Source organism: Schistocerca cancellata, chromosome 5 (genome assembly GCF_023864275.1).
Source record: "Schistocerca cancellata isolate TAMUIC-IGC-003103 chromosome 5, iqSchCanc2.1, whole genome shotgun sequence".
In the NCBI taxonomy this organism is placed as follows: Eukaryota; Metazoa; Arthropoda; class Insecta; order Orthoptera; family Acrididae; genus Schistocerca; species Schistocerca cancellata.
Genome location: NC_064630.1, coordinates 648,565,518 through 648,589,975, shown reverse-complemented (window position 1 = coordinate 648,589,975; position 24,458 = coordinate 648,565,518). Strand labels below are relative to the sequence as shown.

The 24,458-nt window shown below is 43.2% G+C and overlaps 1 protein-coding gene across 2 annotated transcripts in view; it reads left to right on the top strand.

Annotated features, from left to right (window-relative positions):
* LOC126187677 (transmembrane protein 245) overlaps nucleotides 1-24,458 on the top strand; it is a 246,221-nt gene that overhangs the window by 12,751 nt on the left and 209,012 nt on the right. For both annotated transcript variants that reach the window (XR_007537772.1, XM_049928911.1), the window contains exon 3: nucleotides 3,024-3,085. Coding sequence is in view for 1 of the 2 variants with exons in the window: in XM_049928911.1 (XP_049784868.1) it covers nucleotides 3,024-3,085 (62 nt within the window). In the remaining variant the exon portion in view is untranslated. The remainder of the gene's footprint in view (nucleotides 1-3,023; nucleotides 3,086-24,458) is intronic.

The window sequence follows — 24,458 nt, the reverse complement described above, 5'->3', positions numbered from 1 at the left end:
AAAGGTTTTTTCATGGAAGCCATAAGAAACTAATCTGAGGAGCAGCTGCGTATGGTTTACCATATCAAATGCCTTACTGAGCTCACCGAAGATACCGGATACTCTCTCCTTGTTATCGAGGCATTTGCTTATTTTAGTGATTAGTTCATTAATAGCATGCACAGTGCTTCGGCCCTTCCTAAATCCATACTGATTATTACCAATAATGTTATGTTTTCTGTTATATTTTTCTAGTTGGTTACACACTACTCGCTCAAATATTTTAGAAATAATTGGTACTGGGTGAAAATATAATTGGTACTGGGTGAAAATTTCCTATCTGCTCTTGTCTGCCCTTTTTGTGGAGAGGTGGAACTGCATACTTCAGCCTGTCTGGAAAGCAGCCCTCATCAAACGATTGATTTATTATGTGACAGAGTTGGGATGCAATATTATCACATCCTGCCTTTATTATTTTTGTTGGAACTTCATCCCAGCCCACAGATTTGAGATTTTTTTAGGGATTTTATAATGTTAGCCATTTTATAGCAGGATACATGAGTAAATTTGTATTCTACTTATCTGTGCTGCATTATATTGGGACTTACAGGTGAAGGAAGGAGATTGTCAATTTTGTTAGAATTTATGAAATAGCTGTTGACTTCTTTGCAAATGTGTCTGGAGTTTGTGATTATTTCCCCACCGATTTTTAATTTATTATTAAAACTTTTTGTTTTTTTCTGCAGACATTTCACTTCTGACAATTTGCCATGCAGCTTTTGATCTATTTGTGGCATCTGATATGTATTTACTACATGTCATTTGTTTTGCCTATCTACTCTACCAAATATTCTTTTGTATTTGTTTACATAGTTGACAAACTCTGCAACATGGTTGTTCTTTGCTTCCATGTGCATTTTCCTCTTTCTAGTACTAGAGATCCTGATGCTTTCAGTTATCTATGAGTTTTTTTTACAATTATTGTCACATGCTGTTATGAAGAGGAAGCATCATTGAAAACACTCGTGAATTCTGATACAAAAGCGTTGTAGTTTGTGTTTACTGAGTACCGCTTGCTGAAAGACCAGGGCATTTCATTTAGTCTTGATACAAATGTATTCACATTGTGTTGGCTGAAGCTCCTGACTCGTTTCACTGTTACTGTTTTATCTAAATTTGGCAATGAGATGAAAAGGGCTGAATGGTCAGATATACCTAATTCTAAGATGAACTTTTCTGTGGAACCATAGTTGATGCTGCTCACTGTATTATCTATACATGTTGCGGAAGATGCTGTTGTTCTAGTGTACTCACTAAAGTTTAATGTTAAGCTGTTTGTAGATAACATGTCCTTCAGAGAAACAGCAAATCTGTCATCAGCTCTTCCATTTATGTTGAAGCAAGCACAAATTATTGCCTTTTTACACAACTTTTCTACCTGCAATCTACACAACAAGATTTCAGATTTGTCTAAAAATGCACATGTAGCTGAGTAGTCAGGGATATGATATATACTAATAATTAATTTGCCATTCCAAAAGCAGCAGCAGCTTTCAAATAATAGTTTGTCATTCAAGCAATTAAAAGTCTGTCTGACTTCAAAGCTTAGTGATTCTTCTACTAGAATGCACGATCCTCCATAATCGTTTTTTCTACAAAAACTTGCTGCTAAATTGTAACCTTAAAGTGAGTTTATCAAGTTTATATTTTCAATTTTGAGCCAGTGCTCGTTTAAACATATAACTTTTACATAACTTGTGTTCTCCAGAAATACTTCTAGTTCATACAGTTTGTTCATCATTCCAACTGGTAGACCGCCTATGTTAAGATGCATTATGAAGTTATTATGAACTAAATCAAACAGAGAATCATTTAATTGGTCGTCAAATGTGGCACCTGAGTGGGCTTTAATTCTAAATTGCATTCTGTTATTGTGTTTCTCGTGGACCAAATTCCATGGCAATTGGTCCACTCTGTTAGTTTCCCTGTGAAGGATCGCCCAGCATAATAACAGACTTATTTCTGCTTTCATTGCGAGGGAGATCTCTTCAAGAGCATTGCTTATGTTAGAAGCTAGCATCCTTTTACTGTATCTGTTGAGATGTAATCCAAGGCATGTGAAACAGTTTCTTTCATAGTAACTAATGTCTATCACCTTAACATTCACAAACTTGGTGCCTGGTTCATTGTGAAATAATCACTAATAAGATTACTTACAATTCAAAAACTGTAATTACATTCAAGTAGTGAAGCAAAACTTTCTATCACATAAAATGAAAATTTGAACTTTTCAGCCTGGAGAGGGACTTAATGTTTGCCCAGTAATCCCGCATTCTCTGGCTTTGTTTCTCCTTTCTCTCCTTTGTCCAAAGGGCGCAAGTCTTTTTAGGGGTGATCTCTCCTGAAACCCCTTTTCTTTTAGTAGCCTTCTGAGAAGTGCTTGGTTTCTAAAGTCAGTTTTAGTTATGTTCAGTTCCTGGATGTCTTTCTTGACTTCTATCGGCCATGGTGTCATGGTCTTCCTGCTCAGTCTTGTTTGGTCGATCCTTGTGATAAGTCCGTAGAAAGTGAGACGTCTTTCCCTTGAATTATTATTATTATTAATTATTTCCTTTTTTTTTGGGGGGGGGGGGGGGGGAGGAGTCGGAAGTCTGCGTACATGATATAGGCAGTGTGCCTTCCCCTGTCTGAACTCACTCAGCCAGTTATAGTGAATTGGTATTACCTGCATTTTAAAATGTTATGTAATGCTTTAATTAGCCATTTCTCACTTTGAACTAGTTTTTTAACATTTTATAATAACATGAAGTTTCAGAACAATATCATCTGAGTCTCAAAGCTCCAAAGTTTTCTGTAGTAACCTTGATAATTTGAAGCACAAATCACCCAGTTTCAAATAACATCTTGATACAGAGTCTAGGTGTGTGTGTGTGTGTGTGTGTGTGTGTGTGTGTGTGTGTGTGTGTGTGTGTTAATTAACAGTGTTGATCACTTGTATATTTTGATACCTGGGTGACCATTTAATGATGCTTTTTCTTTCACAGGTCGTGGAGTCTCCGTTGTGGAAGCCATGAAATTAGCATTGGAGAATGTAACTACAGAAAAGGTAAAAAAGAAAATTCGAGCATTATTTGCCCACTACTTTGTGTCTGCTTAATAAATATTGTTGCTGAACACAGGAAGTGCAAGCAGCAATAAGCTGCATAGTGTCCCCATCTACACCCAGGCAATATATGTACTGAAGGGCCAAAGCTTAGGTGTCCCCCCAGGGGGTCCACAACTCTTTTGTGGATACGTGCGTAGCGAGCACGGGACCCCGAGCTAATGTGGCCTTCCTTCCTTTCCGGGCTGCATACCTTCCCATTCCGCATCCTTCCCCATCCCTATCTTCGCCCCTCCTCCCCTCACCTCTGGCTCTTTCCATCCCTTTCTCCCCATCTGGGAGTATGGTTTGTGCCTACGTCCGGAGACGGACGCTCGTAAATGTACTGCATTCTTTGCCTTCCTTGCTTTTATGTCTTCTTCCTTCCTTTGTCCTTCTCTGTCTTCTTCCTTCCTTTGTCCTTCTCTTTTCCTTACCTCTTCTCTTTCCCTTTTCTCCGCTGCAGCGTTTGAGACCTCTCTTCCTTCCTTTCCCTTTCTCTTTCTTCCTCCCTGTGCGTGTCTGAAGGCCGACCCACGCCCTTCGTGCGTAGCCGTTGACGGGGTAACGCGTAATTCCCCGCCCCGGGTAGACAGGTAGGACACGTACGTACCCCCTGGTAACGGCCAGGCCCAGGGAGGGGTGATTACCCGAGCTGATACCTTCCGAAAATGCCGATTGGTCCCTCCGTCCGTTTGTCGGGAGGTGTGACCTGAGGTGTGAACAATCACCTAAGGCGGGAGTGCCCTCAGAGAGGGCCCCCACAAGGGAGGAGCGCGCCATCGGAGACGCCGGTAATCATGGGGGATTCTTCCGCAATGGTTTCCTCACCTTCCACTAAGTCTGCTCACAAACGTAAGTATACTGAGTCTCAGCCACAGACGATTCTTCCATCGTTGCCACAGTTCCTTGTTGTTTCTCGGTCTGATGAAGGTCACGACTTCTCCACGGTCAACCCTTTCATTATTCAGAAAGGTGTCGACGCAATAGCAGGTCCTGTAAAGTCTTGTTCCAGATTACGGAATGGCACCCTGTTGTTAGAAACACACAGTGCCCTCCAGGCACAAAAATTGCTGCGTACTTCTCTGCTCCACACCTTCCCTGTCCGGGTGGAACCGCACCGTACCTTAAATTCCTCGCGTGGAGTCGTTTATACACGCTCCCTCGATGGATTGTCTGACGAAGAAATTCAGCACTATCTGTCTGACCAGGGCGTAACGGCAGTTCATAGAGTAATGAAACGGGTTGACACGAACATCATTCCAACCCGCACTGTCTTCTTGACATTTGACACAGTTCAACTCCCATCGAAAATCAAAGCAGGCTATGAGATAATTTCCGTTCGCCCTTACGTCCCAAACCCTACGCGTTGCTATCGATGTCAGCGGTTCAATCACACCAGCCAGTCCTGTTCCAATCCAGCCAAATGTGTTACGTGTGGCAAGGATGCCCATGAGGGTGCTTGTCCACCTCCATCCCCTCGCTGCATCAACTGTATGGGTGACCACGCTGCTTCCTCTCGAGATTGCCCCGTTTTTAAGGACGAGAAGCTCATCCAGGAAATAAGGGTGAAGGAAAAGGTGTCGACCTTTGCTGCTCGAAAATTATTCGCCAGTCGCAAGCCCACCGTGCCTCAGACAGGAAAATACAGCACTGTCCTTGCTTCTCCTCGGCCAACAAAGGAGGCGGCCACGCAGACTTGCGACCTCACCTTTAGTACCACGGTCGTCAGATCGGCCAGCGCAAAGATCGCTCGTTCAACCTCACCACTTTCGCCTGCCCACTCTATGGCTCACCCTTCGTCGGGTTCTGCTACATCTCGAGCCCAAAAGTCGGACGCCAAGTCTTCGAAAAAAGAGCATACTCGTGAAGAGTTTTTACGTACCGCAACTTCACAACCATCGGTTCCTCCTTCATCTAACCAACATTCTTCCAAGAAGGCTACAAAGAAACCCAGTTCCTCTCCTTCTCCGCCAAGGCGTGCCCCCTCTACAGCACCACCTGGCGGAAATCGCCCTTGGCCATCTTCTGTGTCGCCGAGGCGCACTGCTGGTGGCCGGTCAACCGGCCGATCGCTGGTGGCAGGGACTGCTCCTGACCAACCTATGGATCAGGATCTTCTGCCTTCGGCTGAATGCCATTCCATGTTGTCGGTTGCTAGCTCTGAGCAGTCTTTGAGTTGACAGCAACTTTGGTCACATTCCTCCATTTTCTTTTCACCCCATGTCCATTATCCACTGGAATATCCGCGGCATTCGAGCCAATCGGGATGAATTGTCGGTCCTGTTACGCTCCTACTCGCCGGTCATCTTCTGTCTTCAGGAAACAAAGCTGCGTCCCCATGACCGCTTTGTTCTCCCTCACTTTCAGTCCGTCCGATATGACCTCCCCTCTGTTGAAGGCACTCCAGCCCATGGAGGTCTCATGATTCTTCTCCATGATACTCTCCATTATCACCCAATCCCCTTAAACAGTTCCTTCCAAGCTGTCGCCGTCCGTCTTTCCCTTTCTCTCTTTGTACTGTATACATTCCATCATCCACACCAATGGCACGAGCTGATCTCCTTCATCTTCTTGGTCAGCTTCCACCCCCCCTATTTGCTGGTTGGGGACTTCAATGCCCACCACCCGCTTTGGGGATCTCCTCATCCTTGTCCACGTGGCTCTCTATTGCTAGACGTCTTCCACCAAGCAGATCTAGTTTGCCTCAACACTGGGGTCCCCACATTTTTGTCTGCCTCCACGACAAATTTATCTCATTTGGACCTTGCGGTCGGTACTGTTCCGCTAGCTCGGCGCTTCGAATGGTTCGCCCTTGATGATACACACTCGAGTGACCACTTTCCATGTGTCCTTAGACTGCAGTCTCCACTGCCATATATGCGCTCGCGACGCTGGAAATTTGCCCAAGCCGATTGGACACTTTTTTCGTCTCTCGCGACATTCGATGACCGTCGCTTTCCCAGCGTCGACGATGAGGTCACACATATTACCGACGTTATTCTTACAGCTGCGGAACGTTCAATACCACGCACCTCCGAATTGCCCCGGCGCCCCCCAGTTCCTTGGTGGAACGAGGCATGCCGTGACGCACTACGTGAGCGGCGACGTGCTCTACGCAATTTCCGTCACCATCCTACTTTGGCCAACTGTATCCGCTATAAGCAGCTCCGTGCGCGATGCCGTCGCGTCATCCGCGATAGCAAGAAGGCAAGCTGGAAATTCTTTATTAGCTCATTTAACACCTTCACTCCCTCCTCGGAAGTTTGGAGTCGGCTTCGACGGTTCTCAGGCGCGCCTAGTTTCTCCCCGGTCTCTGGGCTCACTGTCGCGCATGATACCTTAGTGGACCCCGTCGCAATTTCTAACTCGTTGGGTCAGCAATTTGCTGAGATTTCGAGCTCTTCAAATTACCCGCCAGCGTTTCTCCCGAAGAAACGTGCAGCAGAAGTGCGACATCTTGCTTTCTCCTCTCCAAATCACGAAAGCTACAATACTGTTTTCTCCATGCGGGAACTCCAACGTGCCCTCTCTTCTTCTCGCTCCTCCGCCCCAGGACCGGATGGAATCCATGTCCAGATGTTGCTGCATTTATCAACCCATAGTCTGCGTTACCTCCTTCGCCTTTATAATCGAATTTGGACCGACAGTACCTTTCCCAGACGGTGGCGGGAAGCTATTGTCGTTCCCGTTCCGAAACCTGGAAAGGACAAACATCTCCCCTCTAGCTATCGTCCCATTTCTCTCACGAGTAGTGTCTGTAAGGTTTTGGAGCGTATGGTGAATTACCGTTTAGCTTGGTGGCTGGAATCCCGCAGTCTTTTAACACCTGCCCAATGCGGATTCCGAAAGCATCGTTCTGCAGTTGACCATCTTGTTGCTCTCTCCACTTACATCATGAACAATTTTCTCCGGAAACGCCAAACGGTAGCAATATTTTTTGATCTGGAGAGAGCATACGATACCTGTTGGAGGACAGGCATCCTCCGCACACTGTTCTCTTGGGGCTTTCGAGGCCGGCTGCCCCTTTTTCTTCACGAATTTATGGCAGAGCGCACATTTAGGGTGCGGGTGAACACTACTCTCTCCCGTACTTTCTCCCAAGAAAACGGGGTACCCCAGGGTTCCGTGCTGAGTGTTGTACTGTTTGCCATCGCCATAAATCCAATTATGGATTGTCTCCCTCATGATGTCTCGGGCTCCCTCTTTGTGGACGATTTTGCGATCTACTACAGCGCTCAACGGACCAGCCTTCTTGAACGACGTCTTCAAGGATGTCTCGATCGCCTCCACTCGTGGAGCATCGAAACTGGCTTCCGTTTCTCACCCAGTAAGACCGTTTGTGTCAATTTTTGGCGACGTAAGGAGTTTCTTCCGCCCTCCTTACATCTAGGTCCTGTCAACCTTCCGTTTTCAGACGTCGGTAAATTCTTGGGTCTTATGTTTGACAGAAAACTATGCTGGTCCTCCCACGTTTCCTATCTTTTGGCTCGCTGTCTGCGATCGCTTAACACCCTCCGTGTCCTGAATGGTACCTCCTGGGGAGCGGACAGAGTGGTCCTTCTCCGCCTCTATCGCGCCTTAGTGCGCTCGAAATTGGATTATGGAAGTATAGTCTACTCCTCTGCTCGGCCGTCTATTCCTCGGCGTCTCGATTCTATCCACCACCGTGGATTACGTTTAGTGTCTGGAGCTTTTTACACTAGCCCTGTGGAAAGCCTTTATGCTGAGACTGCTGAACCTCCGCTGTCCAATCGGCGAGCAGTCCTCCTGAGTCGTTATGCTAGCCATCTGTCTTCCATGCCTGCTAATCCAGCCCACGACCTTTTTTTCGACGCCTCCTTTGATGTAGGGTATGCAGGCCGCTCCTCCTCCCTACTACCCCCGGGAGTCCGCTTCCGTCAACTGCTCCATTCTCTTTCCTTCCGCTTTCCTAAAACCTTCTTGACAACTTGGGGTACAGCACCGCCTTGGCTCCGTCCCCGGATCTGCCTGCTCCGTGACCTTTGTCAATTTCCCAAGGATGGTACCCCTACACTTATTTATCGTCGGGCATTTGCTGTTCTATGTGCACAAATGACGGACGCCACATTTATTTACACCGACGGCTCGAAAACAACGTTAGGTGTAGGGAGTGCCTATATTGTTGGCGACACCCCAAATCGCTTTCGGCTTCCCGACCAATGTTCGGTTTATACTGCGGAGCTTTACGCTGTTCTCCAGGCTGTCCACTACATCCGCCGCCATCAGCGGATGCAGTACGTTATCTGCTCCGATTCTCTCAGCTCTCTCCTCAGTCTCCAAGCTCTTTACCCTGTACACCCTCTGGTCCACCGGATTCAGGACTGTCTGCGCTTGCTCCACCTGGAGGGCGTCTCGGTGGCGTTCCTCTGGCTCCCGGGACACGCTGGTATCTGTGGGAATGAGGCGGCCGATATAGCGGCCAAGGCTGCAGTCTCTCTTCCTCGGCCAGCTATTAAGTCGCTTCCCTTCACCGATCTACGGAGCGGTTTATGTCGCCAAGTTGCTCATTTATGGCATGCGCATTGGTCGGCACTTCCCCGTAATAAATTGCGGGAAGTGAAAGCCCTTCCTTGCGCTTGGACCTCTTCCTCCCGAACGCGTCGTCGGGAGGAGGTAATTTTAGCCAGACTCCGGATAGGGCACTGTCGTTTTAGCCATCGACATCTTTTAAGCGGCGATCCTCCCCCACTCTGTCCCCACTGCTCTCAGCTGTGGACGGTAAGACACATTTTAATTGAATGCCCCTATTTTAATCCGTTACGCTCCCGTCTACAGCTATCGCCTGATTTATCGTCGATTTTAGCAGATGACACGCGCTCAGCCGACCGCGTTCTCCAGTTTATTAGTGACAGTGAAATGACGTCAGTCATTTGAAGCTTTTTTTGGGGACAACCACCCCCTTTCTGTAGCAGATTTTTAAGCATTCTTCTATTTTTAGTTTCTCCAGTTTTCTGACTTTGTTCCCATTGCTGCTGGTTTTCAATTTCGGTTTTTTACTGTCTTAAGTCACGGGCTGGGCGCTAATGACCATAGAAGTTTTGCGCCCTAAAACCACAAAAAAAAAAAAAAAAAAAAAAAAAAAAAAAAAAAGCTTAGGTGTGAGAGGTTTGCCATTGAGCAACATACAGAATTTACAGTACATTATAGTGTAAGGAAGCAGAAATCACAACCCAGGGAGCAGTGTTCCTCATAGCTAACAAAAGAACCCCTTCAAACCCAGAAAGGTGGTGCTGGAGGCTGAGGTAATAATGCAAGGGATCCAAGGCAAAGCCTGGGGGTTTTCCCGCGGCAACAGCAGATGCTATCGTGGTACTAGTGATGGGAAAACCATCTACTGCATTCTGGTTCTCAGTGTCTAAATAGAAACAATGCAACTCATTCTGTTCAAACACCAGGCCCATCCCAGTTGGAAGGCGAGATAAGACATAGGCATTGGCATGTTGTGCCATCGGCAGGTAATGGATCTGATAATGATACAGGAGAGGAATAGAGCCCACCGCTGCAAATGATGTGCTGTCTTTTCCGGCACAGAAGTTGAAGGGTTAAAAAAGCAACCAATGGCTTGTGATTCATTATTAAATGGAACTTAAAAACATACAAGCAGACATGAAATTTCTTCAGGGTGAACACTATTGCTGAAGCATCCATTTCAATGTGAGAATACCACTGCTGAGCGGGAGTGAAAGTCTTAGAAATGTTAGCATTCAGACCCATTCACATATTTTTGTGCCAACACCACACCAAGACCGTGCTGAGAGGCATCTGTAGCCAACACAAGATGCTGAACTGGTTGAAAAATGTCCAGGCACAGATCAGATTGAAGCTTAGATTTAAGCAAAGTGAATGCCTGGTCAAGCTAGGAACCAGAAAAAAGGGCACATTTTTAAGCCAAAGCGTGTGCAGAGGCTGAGAAACAGATGGTGCATCTGGTAAAAACTTGTTTTAGTACACTACTTTACCTAGAAATGCATGCAGTTCCTTAACAGAGGTTGACTGCAGCAAAGCTGCAATTATGTCAGCATGGTGACACAACGGCTTGATCCCTGTGCGAGAAACCTCAAAAAATAGATACTCAGTTGATGGCTGAAAAAGTTGAGATTTTTCACTATTGCGCTTGAGACCCGCAGACTGCAAAGCAGAAAACAGCGATTGGAGATTTCTAAGGTGGTCTTCAATGGAAGAACCGAAAACGATGATATTGTCGAGGTAGCTGGTGCAGCTGAGCACAGACGCTGTCGCTGAGAAATTGTGGGCGTGCTAGTAATGCCAAAAAGCAAAGCGTTGATACTGGTATAAACTGAAAGATGTATTGCTAATAAGAAGATGCCTAGTGCCCTCGTCCAACGAGAAATGGAGGTACGCTTCTGACAAATCAGTCTCACTAAAGCAGTGCCTGCCTGATAATTTTGCAAGCAACTTGTCAGGGTGGGGCAAAGGGTATGTATTTATCACAGACTGTGCATTAATCATGACAGTGAAGTCACCACAGAAGTGAAGCTTACCTGTCGACTTCTTAACAGTGACCAGTGGTGTAGCTCATTCCCTGGAAGAAATAGGCTAAATGACATTGAGAAACATCAAACAGTCTAATTCAGCCTTGACAGAGTCGCGCAGTGCGACAGGCACCTCCCATGCCTGAAATAAAACGAGGGTAGATGGACTCTGCCATAGTAATGTGAGCCTGAAAACTGGTAGCACAACCGAGCTCAGGGGAAAACAGAGATGAAAATTCAGAACAGAGGGTCTCCAGTTGCTGATACGGAACTTGATCAGATAATAATTTCCTCATCAGCAATGGAGAAACTGAAAGTGTTAAACACATCTAATCTGAGCATGTCTGTGGTGTGGGCTCCACAACAAAGTAAGGGACAGGAGTGTAGAACTGACCTAGGGTCGAAATTTGCTGTTTATTGTAGCTAACCAATTCCGTGATACCTGTGTGGGGAGGGGAGCCCAAGTCCATATACGTTCATGCATTTACTAAAGTCACTGCTGTTCCTGCACCTAATTGCATTTTTAGCACTTTATTAAACACACACATGTCAGTAAACAATTTGTTTGGGGAGACAGTCATTGTGGAGATACAGTTTACATCTGTTAGTACTACTGTGTCGGCTCTGTTTGAAGAGGAGTTACACACAGATGCAATGTGGCCTTCCTTTCGACACTTGCTGCAAACACCGCAACGCTTAGGGCACACAGCACGCTCCTGTTGGATAAAGCTGTGTGGGCAAGACGGAATGGGGGACGCACGACCGCTTTTGTGACATGGCCTGTTGCTGTTGTGGCCATAAGCAATGTTGCCCCATGTGATGCTGTCGAAAGTTGTACTGATGCAATGGTTTCCCCATTGTCTTGAACACCAGGGGTTGACTGAGCCACTTCCAGTACCTCCCCCCTCCCCCTCCCCCCCCCCCCCCCCCCACACACATGGCAATCTGATCGCTTGTGGCCCGTGACACTTCAAAGGACTGCGCTGTATTGAGCACATCCATAAGTGTCAGATTCTCACACTGAAGCCCTTTTTCGTGAACTTCCATATCTGGGTCCATCCAGGTGAATGGTATTGTGCACCATGTGATCATTGTAGGATCCGTAACGCGTACGACAACAGCTCAATCTGTGTAATTCTGCAACTCACACTTTGTATGGTTGGTATGGGCATTTCTGACAATGGTAAAATTTTACATGAGTAGCAATGACATGCATTATGTCTCAGTAATAGGTTGAGAGAAGCTTGCTCATGTCATCAAATGACACACTGGTCATGTCTTGTGAAGGTGCAAGGCACAACACTGATAAATGCACAGCAAAAGTCAGGAAAGAAAGAAAGCTCCACACAGGTTTGCATCATCCCCATGAAAAACCTGGAAATGTTAGTTAACCATGTCTCATAGGAATCCAAGTCTTCAGCCGATTCATCATATGCTGGTAAGGGCGACAGTTGCGGTGAGTAACCTGCATAACACACAGATCCCACTTGAGTGAGAGTGGTGGCTAGAGCTTGCTGCTGTTCTGCAAAATCTTGCTGCTGCGCATTGAGATTTTGGAGTGTTTCTTCTATCGAGATGTTTGTCAGGTGACGCAGCACTGACACTAATGTGCAGAGAAAACATGACACTCACTTATTGGCATGTTTGGTATAGCAAGAACAAACACAATCTATGGAACATAGTACTTTGTAGAGCAACATGTAAGATACAGGTTGTGTGTAGCACTGAACACGTTGACTGTACAACAGTTATATGGTACACAGTAGGCCAAGCACTCATTTGTGATCGCGTAAATAATACTGTTTCCATTGTGGCTCACCTGAACGTGCTGGGAGGTGACCCAGGTGGCCTCTATGAGCGGGACTGTGAACTGTATGAATGCTCAATCTCTGAAATCAAGTGCATCATGAGTGAAGATGCATCAGTGAAAGAGGGTGTAAAAATGGAAGAGAGCTGGAGTCACTGGAAGATTTCAGAGTGACTGTTCGTCTGTAAGACAGAGCTTTGGAAACCAGATTTTAAAATGTATAAATGTTCTGGTTGCGTCAAATAAGAGTTAAGCTGGAGATTTTGAAGATTGTTACTGTCTTCAAAAGAAGACAAACCCACAGCATTCTTTCCATTTAAGAAACGTCTGAATACAAATTTGTGCATGTATTATGTAATTATGGTGTTAGGCAAACTTCCTGACCTATACAGAAAATTTCGGATTTGCTGCATCCAGTGAAAGACAGCTTGAATTTGAGAGTACCTGTTGCAATGCGAATGCTGCGAAAATTATATAGGGCAGACAGTCTGCAGCATAGTCCTATACTGCACCGAAAATAGATAGCACATAAAGTATAGAAACCTTGAGAAATCAGTAATAGTGGAAAATATAGCTTTATGTAAGGGCAAAAGATCAGTTTGAGGAAATGAAGGTCTTCTCTCATCCATCAACCTTCTGGGATTCTGTTATAAAATAAGCAATAGAATTTTGTAAGTGCAGTAATAATTTTGATAGAGATGAAGGTTATTATAGGAGTTGTGCCTGGAGATGAGCATTTGAGATGGAGCATCTTCAGAAAAATAGAATCAAAAATTTTAATTCATAAAATGATAGGGAGTGCTGGTGTTGATCTATCCCCTTCAATGTGCGTGGTGGGGGAAGTGGGGTATACTGCTGCATTGTTAGATTGAAGTTACGTCATCTGACCGATGACTAGCTTGAATACCAATAAGCACTCTTTGCTCCTAGATGGTCATCTGATGAAGATGATTGTGATGCACAGGCACTTTCACAGCATTGCATTTATTATGTATATATACACACTTGAGAAAGAGTGTAATAATTCCAATTCCAAAGAAGGCAGGAGCTGACAGATGAGATTACTGCTGATCTATTAGTTTAATAAGTAATAGTTGCAAAATATTAATGCAAATTATTTACAGAAGAATGGGAAAACCGATAGAATCTGACCTCAAGGATGAACAGTTGGGATTCTAAAGAAATGTAGGAACACATAAGGCAATACTGATACTACAACTTATCCTAGAAGAAAGCTTGAAGAAAAGCAAATCTATAGTTATAAAATTTGTTGATTTAGAGCAAGCTTTTGACAATGTTGACTGGACTACAGTCTTAGAAAATTTGAAGTTAACAGGGATAAAATAGGAGTAATGTAAGTTTATTTACGATTTGGCAATTTAACAGATGTGAGAGGAAAGTAGTGTTTGAGGAAGGAGTGAGATAGCGTTGTAGTGCATCCCCACTGATATTTAGTCTGTACATTGAGCAAACTGATAAGGAAAGCAGGAGGATTTTTGAGAGTGGATTAAAATTCAGAGAGAAAACTTTTAAGTTTCGATGATGACGTAATTTTGTTAGAGACAATAGGGGTGTTGGAAGAGTAGTTGAATAGAATGGATGTTGTCTTGAAAAGATACTATAAGATACATATTAACAAAAAGTACAATAAAGGTAATGAAATGTTGTTGAATTAAATCAAATGATGCAGAGGGAATTACAATAGGAAATGAGACATTAAAAGTAGTAGGTGAGTTCAGCTATTTGGGAAGCTAAATAACTGATGATACCCAAAGTGGAGAGAATGTAAATTGCAGACTGACAATAACAAGAAAACATGGAATATAAATTTGAGTGTTAGGCAGTCTTATCTGGAGGTATTTGTCTGGAGTGTAGCCGTGTATGGAAATGTTACATGAAGGATAAGCAGTTCAAGCAAGAAGAGAATAGCTTTTGAACAAGGTGCTGTGTAGATTAAGTTGGGTGATTGAATAACAAATGAGGAGGTACTGAATTGAATTGGGGGGAAAAAGAAAGCTTATGGCACAACTTGACTAAAGGACTGAACTAGTTGATATGACACATCCTGAGGCATCAGGTAATTGCCAGTTTGATGAAAGGAAGTGTGTGCGTGTGTGGGGGAGGGGGGGGGGGGAGTCCGGTGCTTGAATACAGTGAGTGAGTTCAAGTTGATAGGTTGATATAGTTATGCAGAGTGAAGAGGCTTGCACAGGATAAATTATCATGGAGAGCTGTATTGAACCATTCTTCAAACTCAACACAATATTGAGATAAAATATATTATAATTAGGCAAAAGAATAAAATTACTTAAACTGGGTATTACACAATTGACAATTCAGATGTCGTGAACAAAATTATAGATTGTGGCATTGAGGATGATTTCCTACTGTGTCTGGGAGTCAAAAATTTTGAGAAAGCTTTTGCCTCAGTTTTAATTAGATATGTACCTAGACTGGTGAAACAAATGAGGCATATGTGTTATTGGAATGTATCACCTCTGGTCTAGGGGTAGTGCCTTTGATTAGTAATCAAAATGTTCTTGGTCCCAGATTTGAAGCCCACCACTGTTTAAATTTTGAATAAAAATCATCAGCAGTCGTGACTGAAGACTTCTGTCATAAGAAGTCATCCTCATTCTTCCAATGGCTTTGTCAAAGAGAGTGGAGGAATAAACAGAGGTTCAGGGCACATGGTGTGGGGAAACTGCCCTTAAAAGGCGGAAGAATCAGCAATGATCAGCAGCATGAGATTGCAGTAGTCAGTAGAAACCACTGCATTAAAGACACAGAATATGAATGCATAGGACATGTGACCTGTAATTGGAAAAAGTGCCATGATTTCGCCATTGGCAGAAGATTCTGGACTAGTCCCCAATTTGTATCGCTGGGAGGGGATGGTGACCATGAGACAAAGATTGAATAACCAATGAAAGGATAACATTCTGTGAGTCGGATAATGGAATGCAAGGAGTCTAAACGTGATAGGGAACCTAGATAATCTGAAAAGGAAAATGGTAAGGCTCAAATGGTGGGCATCAGTGAAGTGAAATGTAAATAAGACAAGGATTTATGGTCAGATGAGCATAGGGTAATATCATCAGCAGCAGAAAATAGTATAAAAGGAGTAGGATTTGTTATGAACAGGAATGTATTTTGGGGAGTAATCTACTGCAAAGAGTTCTGTGATAGGGTTGTTCTTATCAGAATCGACAACAAACCAAAGCCGACACCATAAGGTCATGTATATGTGCTGAAGTCACAAACTGAAGATCTGCAAGATAAAGTATATGGGGATATTGAATGGGTAATGCAGTGTGTAAAGGGAGATGAAAATCTAATAGTCGTGGGGGATTGGAATGCAGTTGTAGGGGAAGGAGTAAAAAATAGGTTACGGGTGAGTATGGCTTGGTAGTAGGAATGAGAGAGGAGAAAGACTAATGAAGCTCTGCAATAGAATTCAGCTGGTAACAGCAAATACTCTGTTCAAGAATCACAAGAGGAAGAGGTGTATTTGGAGGAGGTCAGGAGATACGGGAAGATTTCAGTTAAATTACATCACGGTGTGGCAGAGTTTTTGAAATCAGCAGACATAGACTGACATAAAAATTTAGTTGTAATGAAGATTGGGTTGGTATTCAGGAAGAATAATTGTGGGAAGAAATGGGATATGAAAGCATAACAAATGAAGAGATTGGCTTGAAGGTTTCTAAGACTATCAGTGTTGTGACAATGACCAGCTAAATTGACAGTTCAGTTGAAGAGGAATGGACATATTTGGAAATGGCAGTCATAGAAGTTGGAATGAAAAACATATGGACTAGAAGGTAACTGTGATGAAACCATGGATGACAGAAGAAATACTTCAGTTGTCCAATGAAAGAAGAAAGTACAAAAATGTTCAGGAAGATTCAGGAGTAGGCAAATACAAGTCACTTAGGATTGAAATGAATAGGAAGTGCAGGGAAGCTAATGTGGAATGGTTGTATGAAAAATGGGAAGAAATTGAAAAAGAAATGATTGTCAGGACTGACTTGGCATACAGAAAAGTGAAAACAATCTTCTGTGAAATTAAAAGCAAGAGCGATAACATCAAGAATGCAACGGGAATTCCAGTGTTAAATGCAGAGGTGAGAGCGAATAGGTGGAAGGAGTACATTGATGGCTTCTATGAGGGGTGAACTGGTCAGATGATGTGATTGGGGGGGGGGGGGGGGGGAACTGGAACTGATAGGAAAGAGATAGGGGATCCAGTATTAGAATCAGAATTTAAAAGAGCTTTGGAAGACTCAAGGTCAAATAAGGCAGAAGGTATGGGTAACATTCATCAGAATTTTTAAAATCTTTTGGGGACTGACAACAAAACAACTATTCTCATTGGTGTGTGTAATGTCTGAGTCTGGCGATAGACCATCAGACTGTTGGGGAAAAAAATCATCCACACAATTCCGAAGATAGCAAGAACTGACAAGTGCGAGAATTATCCCACAAGCAGCTTAACAGCTCAAGCATCCAAGTTGCTGACAAGTGTAATATACAGAAGAATGGAAATGAAAATTGAGGGTTTGTTGGATGATGATCAGTTCGGTTTTAGGAAAAGTAAAGGCACAAGAGAGGCGGTTCTGATATTGTGGTTGATAATAGAAGCAAGAGTGAAGAAAAATTCAAGACATGTTTATGGGATTTGTCGATCTGGAAAAAGCGTTCAACAATCTCAAATGGTGCTAGATGTTCAAATTCTGAGGAAAATGGGGGTGAGCTATAGCGAAAGACAGTTGGTATACGTCTACATCTTCTTCTATACCATGCAAACCACTGTGAGGTGCATGACAGAGGGAGCATCCAATTGGACCAGTTATCAGGATTTCTTCCTGTTCCATTCACATATGGAGCATGGGAAGAATGATTCTTTGAAAGCTTATATGCTTGCAGTAATTATTCTAATCTTTTCCTCATGATCCCTATGTGAGCAGTACATAGGGGGTTGTTGTATATTCCTCGAGTGGTCGTTTAAAACCAGTTCTTGAAAATGTATTAATGAACTTTCTCAGGATAGTTTATGTTTATCTTCAAGAGTCTTCTAATTCAGTTCCTTCAGTATTTCTGTGACGCACTTCCATGGATTAAACAAACCTGTGGCCAGTCATACTGTCCTTCTCTGTATACATTCAGTATCCCCTGCTAGCCCTATCTGGTATGGGTCCCACACACTTAAGCAATATTCTAGAACTGAGAGCACGAGTGATGTGTAAGCAATCTTCTTTATAGACTGATTGCACTTCCCCAGTATTCTACGAATAAACCAAAGTCTACCACCTGCTTTACCCACGACTGAACCAATGTGATGGTACCATTTCATATCCCTACAAAGTATTACATACAGATATTTGTATAAGTTGGTTGATTTCAACAGTGACTCGTTGATATTATAGTCATAGAATATTGTGTTTCTCTGTTCTGTGAAGTGCAAAATTTTAAATTTCTGAACCTTTAGATAAAGTTGCCAATATCTGCACCATTTTGAAATCTTATCAAGCTCTGACTGAATATTTATGCAGCTTATTTCATATAGTACTATATTATAGATAACTGCATCATCTGCGAAGAGCCTGATTGTACTATGAATATTGTCTGCTAGGTAATTAATACACAACATGAACAGCAAAGGTCTCAACACACTTCCCTGGGGCAAAACTGAAGCTATATCTAATGATGAATTTCCATCCAAGATATGATGCTGTGTCCTACAGGTTTCAACCAGCTTTCTGGTACCTAGTGTTATGAGCTTCACTGCTTTTCATGAGCCCTTCAAACGCTGGCACTTTGTTGTGAATGGTTTGGCAGTTCCCATTGGCGTTTTAATACTCTCACCTATGGGAGGCATTTCTTTCAATCTTATACTGACAATTCTGTGTTTCATACAGCTATTGTTACGTGGATTGGATGGAGAGTTGCCTAATGTAAATAATCCTTATGTGCACCTCACACACACACACACACACACACACACACACACACACCACACACACACACACACAGTCGGCTACCTGAGTAGCAGCCTCTAATGCACACCTGACCTATTTAGGGGGCCTTACAGTTCTCAACCCTATGGTGCAAGTCCAGGAAGTCACAGCCTGGCTTGTCACAGAACCTTTGAAGTCTCTTGTTCAGTCCTTCCCCTTGACTCAGAACCAAAGGGCCACAATCAGTTCTGGAACAATGAGCTTCATTGAACTCCATGTGCAAGGCTGGTCTTTTCAACCTTCTCTTCCAGTCACTGGAATGAGCAAGAATGACCTCGAGTCCAAATGACGGGCATAATTTGTTCCAATGAGTGCCACAATCTGCAGTTGGTTGCAGCCTTTTCCTTCAATGGCTACCAGCATAGGCTCTTCAACATGTTGAATAAAGCTGCCAGGCCTACACATTGAGTGCATCTGGTATCTTTTCTGCTCCCTTGCTGCCATTTCCATAAGGGATACCATCATTCGCCGTATGTTTGAACTGCTGACGATTTAATAGCCTCCTACCCTTTTGTGTTTGCCTCCTCCTAACACTGGACAAAACCGGTTTCCCTAAAACAGGTGAAGTGAGTCCCACTGGCTCAGTTCCAGCTGCATTTTGGCTGGTGCAATGTGTTACAAGGCAATGAAGAAATAACTTTGAATTAAGCCTGCAGATTATCTTTTAATCTGTTGAGCTAAAAAAGCTGCAAATTCTCTTTAACAAGTGAAGCAGATACACAAAATGAGATTTCTATTAAGGCAACACAGAAACCTGTGGTAAAAAATAATATTTTCCTAAAACATTTTTACGTTGATTATAGTTGTTAGCAAGCTCAAAAACAGAATTAATTTATGTTAAATGCTGGTAATATATAGGGCTACTCCTTTTTAATGGAAAACTAGATGTAACACGGTATGTTAGGTAGAAAATCTGCTGCAGTAACTAAATTACGAACACTGATTTGCTACAGACTGTTCGTAGATTATGCAAAGGACAATGGTAGCTTTTGAAAATTCTCAAAAATGCACGTTTATTTGCGTTGATATAAAATGAAATTCAGGTGTGATGTATTGTGGAGCTGAATTGTGAACAACAAATGCTGATTTGCTACAAAATAAATTATGTGCGTTAAACACTCGTACAGGTAACTTGCAAAAAAATAGTTTTGTAAGCATCCAAAAATTCTCAAACTAACCTATTTCTCACATAATTGTACAATGAAATTACTGAATGATTGTTTTGAACAAGGATAGGCCTACTGTTCTAAAAATTTTGAAAGAGCACAATTTAGTTTAAACCTGCAATTGACGATAACAGTACTAGTTTATCACAGCACTCGCAAATGTTCATAATAACACAATACAAACTGGTATTGATGCCGTCAGAGAAAGATTACGCAGAAGCAATGTGAACAGAAATTTATGTGAATCTAGAACTTTCTGTTGGCACATGATCTTGTACGCAGGGTCTCACACAAGGGAAAATTCGTAAGTTGGCTTTTTATATACAATATGTACAAGAACCAAGAGGGAACAATAAGATTGGAAGACCAAGAAAGAAATGCATGGATTAAAAAGGGTGTAAGACAGGGGTGTAGTCTTTTGTCCCTACAGAAAAAAAAGGAAAGTTCGAGAGTGGGGTTAAAATTCAAGGGGAAAGGATATTAATGGTAAGATTTGTGATGACATTGCCATCCTCATTGGAAATTAAGAAGAATTAGAGGATCTGTTGAATGGAATGAGCAGTCTCATGATTACGGAATATGGCTTGAGAATAAATCTAAGACAGACAAAAGTAATGAGAAGTAGCAGAAATGAGAGCAGTGAGGAACTTACCATCAAATTGGTGATAATGAAGTAAATGAAGTTAAGAAATTCTACTATGTGAAGGCAACAAAATAACCCATGATGGACAAAGCAAAGATGATATAAAAAGCAGACTGGCACAGGCAAAAAGAGCTTTCCTGGCCAAGAGAAGTCAGTTAGTATCAAAAATAGATTTTAATTTGAGGAAGAAATTTCAGAGAATGCATGTATGGAACACAGCATTGTATTTTAGTGAAACATAGAATGTGTGAAAACTAGACCAGAAAAGAATCAGAGCATTTGAGGTGTAGTTCTACAGAAGAGAGGTGAACTTGCAGAATTAAAATTCAGATGTCAAAATTGATAAAATTAACTTTTTCTAGGTTTGTCATTATTAATGAAAGTTTTATTTCTGAAGATATGAAAGGAATCACCAGTCCCATGCCTTACCCAGTAGAATGTCGCTATCACAATTAATAAGACGTGCCAAACATACTTCCATCAATTCCTTAATAATGGAATTCCAGAAGGCCAATATTTACATGGCAGAATAATCTGTGCAATGTTCAAACCACTCACATAAAGATGGCTGGACGGTTGTCAGCAGGGAATACTCTTTACCCTGAGAAAATTTCAAGAATCGCAACTGCCCATTACTTATAAAAAGTCACACTCTGATACTGTTGTGCAGCATGTTAGTAAAGTTGAAGCAATATCACAATCTCTTACAGATGTTGATGAACTAGTGGGATTTATAGACAAATTGCCAAAGTTTTAGGCAGACTTCCGGCAAAATACATTATGTTTGTTATGGCTTGGCACTCCTGTGATGAAACCAGACTGACTTTTGATAATTTAACAGAAAAGTTATTGAAAGAAGAGCAATGTTTGTCACAGACTGAAGAAACAGCAACTGCATTCACTGCTATTAAGTTCAACTTCACAGGGGATAAAAATCAGTGTTCACAGGGCAATTTAAGCAAATATTCTGTGAACAGAAAAATAGTGAGTGCTGTTATTGTCACAAGGGAGGCCATTGCAAGGCTGAGTGCTACAGAAGACTATTTAAATTGTCAAGGGAAAGTCAAGACCTAAACGTATAGCTGTGAGTGCAGAAATTAGAAACATTTTGATTACTAATTGTGGTAGCATTTGGTTTTCAGGTAGTGCTTTATGAAAATGTATGACTTCAAACCAGTGATGGTTTTTAGTGCTTAAACCATTGGGGAAGTTCGAAGTTCCTTCCTAGAAAGTAGGTAAGGTAGATGTCTATGTTGATAACATTGCATCAGTCATGTTAAATGCACTAGTCAGTGGCGTATGGCAACCTCTTACACTGGAGGATACATTATGTGGAACTGGTTTAAAAAAGGAAATTTTTTTCAGGGGGAGCAGCAGGCTCTAAAGATTTTTTAAATCACTTTTCATAACAGTAATATTGATGCATGAGTATTTAGTAAGAGGCCTGTGACTGTTTTGTATGGGAAATATAGAATAAGCAAATTGTTCATCATCTAGCATAGCTCTCTTATGGCACAAGAGGCTGGGAATTGCAAACTTTGACAATATGAAGAAAATGGCTGATTGTGATTTGATTACAAATTTAAAATCAAATACGAGGGGCAGTGAAATGAAAACAAGGCAGTTGGAAAAAAATAAGTAAACTGTTTATTATTTCAAATGTAATTATGCTAACTGTTAATACTTTTATCACACTGTGAGACAAGATTACCAATATCTTCATGGAAAAATGTTTTTGGTCACCTACAGAACGATGAGTGTACCCAGGCGTGCACATTTTTGTTCGAAGCCAATGGGAAGGGGGGGGGGGGGGGGGGGGGAGGGAGGTAATTCCCATCCATGTGTTGCCAAGAGAGTGCTGACTACACTGTAGAAATTTCACTGCAAAGCCCTTACACATCCTCTATACATCACTATCACTCCTCATGCCTTTTCCATGTTTTTGGAGCTGTGACGAAAGGTATTCATGGCCCCTGATGTGCTTCAGAAGAAGAGATGCACGCCTGGGTGCAATCATCATTCTGTAGGCAATCGCAAACTTTTTTCCATGAAAACATTGACCATCTTGTCTACCAATGAGCTGTGAAATAATAAACAATTTACTTACTTTTTTCCAATTGTCTCATTTTAATTTGACTATTCCCTATACTTTAAGAAAATTATTTCCTGAATCACTTCAGTATGGTGAACTGCATAGTAAGAGGTTGAAATTACAATTGCGAACTACAGGTGAATTTGTTCATGATTATGTATGTAGAAAGATGCGACACACATCATTAGGTGGAGCCAACTATTTTGTTGTTTTTACTGATGATTGTATTTCGTATGGATTTGTATATTATGACAGGAACAAAACTGACATTGCTTCTGTGTTCCAATAGTTTCCATGTTTGGCTGAAAGGCAGTTGGGGAATAGGCTTAAATTTACATGGGGTTTCGAAAAGAATATATATATTTTGAATGCATATATCTACACTCCTGGAAATTGAAATAAGAACACCGTGAATTCATTGTCCCAGGAAGGGGAAACTTTATTGACACATTCCTGGGGTCAGATACATCACATGATCACACTGACAGAACCACAGGCACATAGACACAGGCAACAGAGCATGCACAATGTCGGCACTAGTACAGTGTATATCCACCTTTCACAGCAATGCAGGCTGCTATTCTCCCATGGAGACGATCGTAGAGATGCTGGATGTAGTCCTGTGGAACGGCTTGCCATGCCATTTCCACCTGGCGCCTCAGTTGGACCAGCGTTCATGCTGGACGTGCAGACCGCGTGAGACGACGCTTCATCCAGTCCCAAACATGCTCAATGGGGGACAGATCCGGAGATCTTGCTGGCCAGGGTAGTTGACTTACACCTTCTAGAGCACGGGATACATGCGGACGTGCATTGTCCTGTTGGAACAGCAAGTTCTCTTGCCGGTCTAGGAATGGTAGAACGATGGGTTCGATGACGGTTTGGATGTACCGTGCACTATTCAGTGTCCCCTCGACGATCACCAGTGGTGTACGGCCAGTGTAGGAGATCGCTCCCCACACCATAATGCCGGGTGTTGGCCCTGTGTGCCTCGGTCGTATGCAGTCCTGATTGTGGCGCTCACCTGCACGGCACCAAACACGCATACGACCATCATTGGCACCAAGGCAGAAGCGACTCTCATCGCTGAAGACGACATGTCTCCATTCGTCCCTCCATTCACGCCTGTCGCGACGCCACTGGAGGTGGGCTGCACGATGTTGGGGCGTGAGCGGAAGACGGCCTAACGGTGTGCGGGACCGTAGCCCAGCTTCATGGAGATGGTTGCGAATGGTCCTCGCCGATACCCCAGGAGCAACAGTGTCCCTAATTTGCTGGGAAGTGGCGGTGCAGTCCCCTACGGCACTGTGTAGGATCCTACGGTCTTGGCGTGCATCCGTGCGTCGCTGCGGTCCGGTCCCAGGTCGACGGGCACGTGCACCTTCCGCCGACCACTGGCGACAACATTGATGTACTGTGGAGACCTCACGCCCCACGTGTTGAGCAATTCGGCGGTACGTCCACCCGGCCTCCCGCATGCCCACTATACGCCCTCGCTCAAAGTCCGTCAACTGCACATACGGTTCACGTCCACGCTGTCGCGGCATGCTACCAGTATTAAAGACTGCGATGGAGCTCCGTATGTCACGGCAAACTGGCTGACACTGACGGCGGCGGTGCACAAATGCTGCGCAGCTAGCGCCATTCGACGGCCAACACCGTGGTTCCTGGTGTGTCCGCTGTGCCGTGCGTGTGATCATTGCTTGTACAGCCCTCTCGCAGTGTCCGGAGCAAGTATGGTGGGTCCGACACACCGGTGTCAATGTGTTCTTTTTTCCATTTCCAGGAGTGTATTAAACTGTAAGATATAAAACTGTGAAACTTGGGTCGCATATTTACGAATCTCTCTCAAGTTTATATTACAGATATTTAGTGTGTCCTCCACCAATGACATGAACAATGGTACATTGATACTCGGATTCCTCCTGTAATTGGGTAAGCATGTACATTGTCACTGATGTTACGGCAGTATGGATCCATTTCTTCAACACTTCTAGGTTCTGTGGTAGTGTCGGTGCATAAATGTTGTTAATGAAACACGACAGTAAGAAGTCACAGGACATTAAATCTGGTGACCTAATAGGACAGCTAA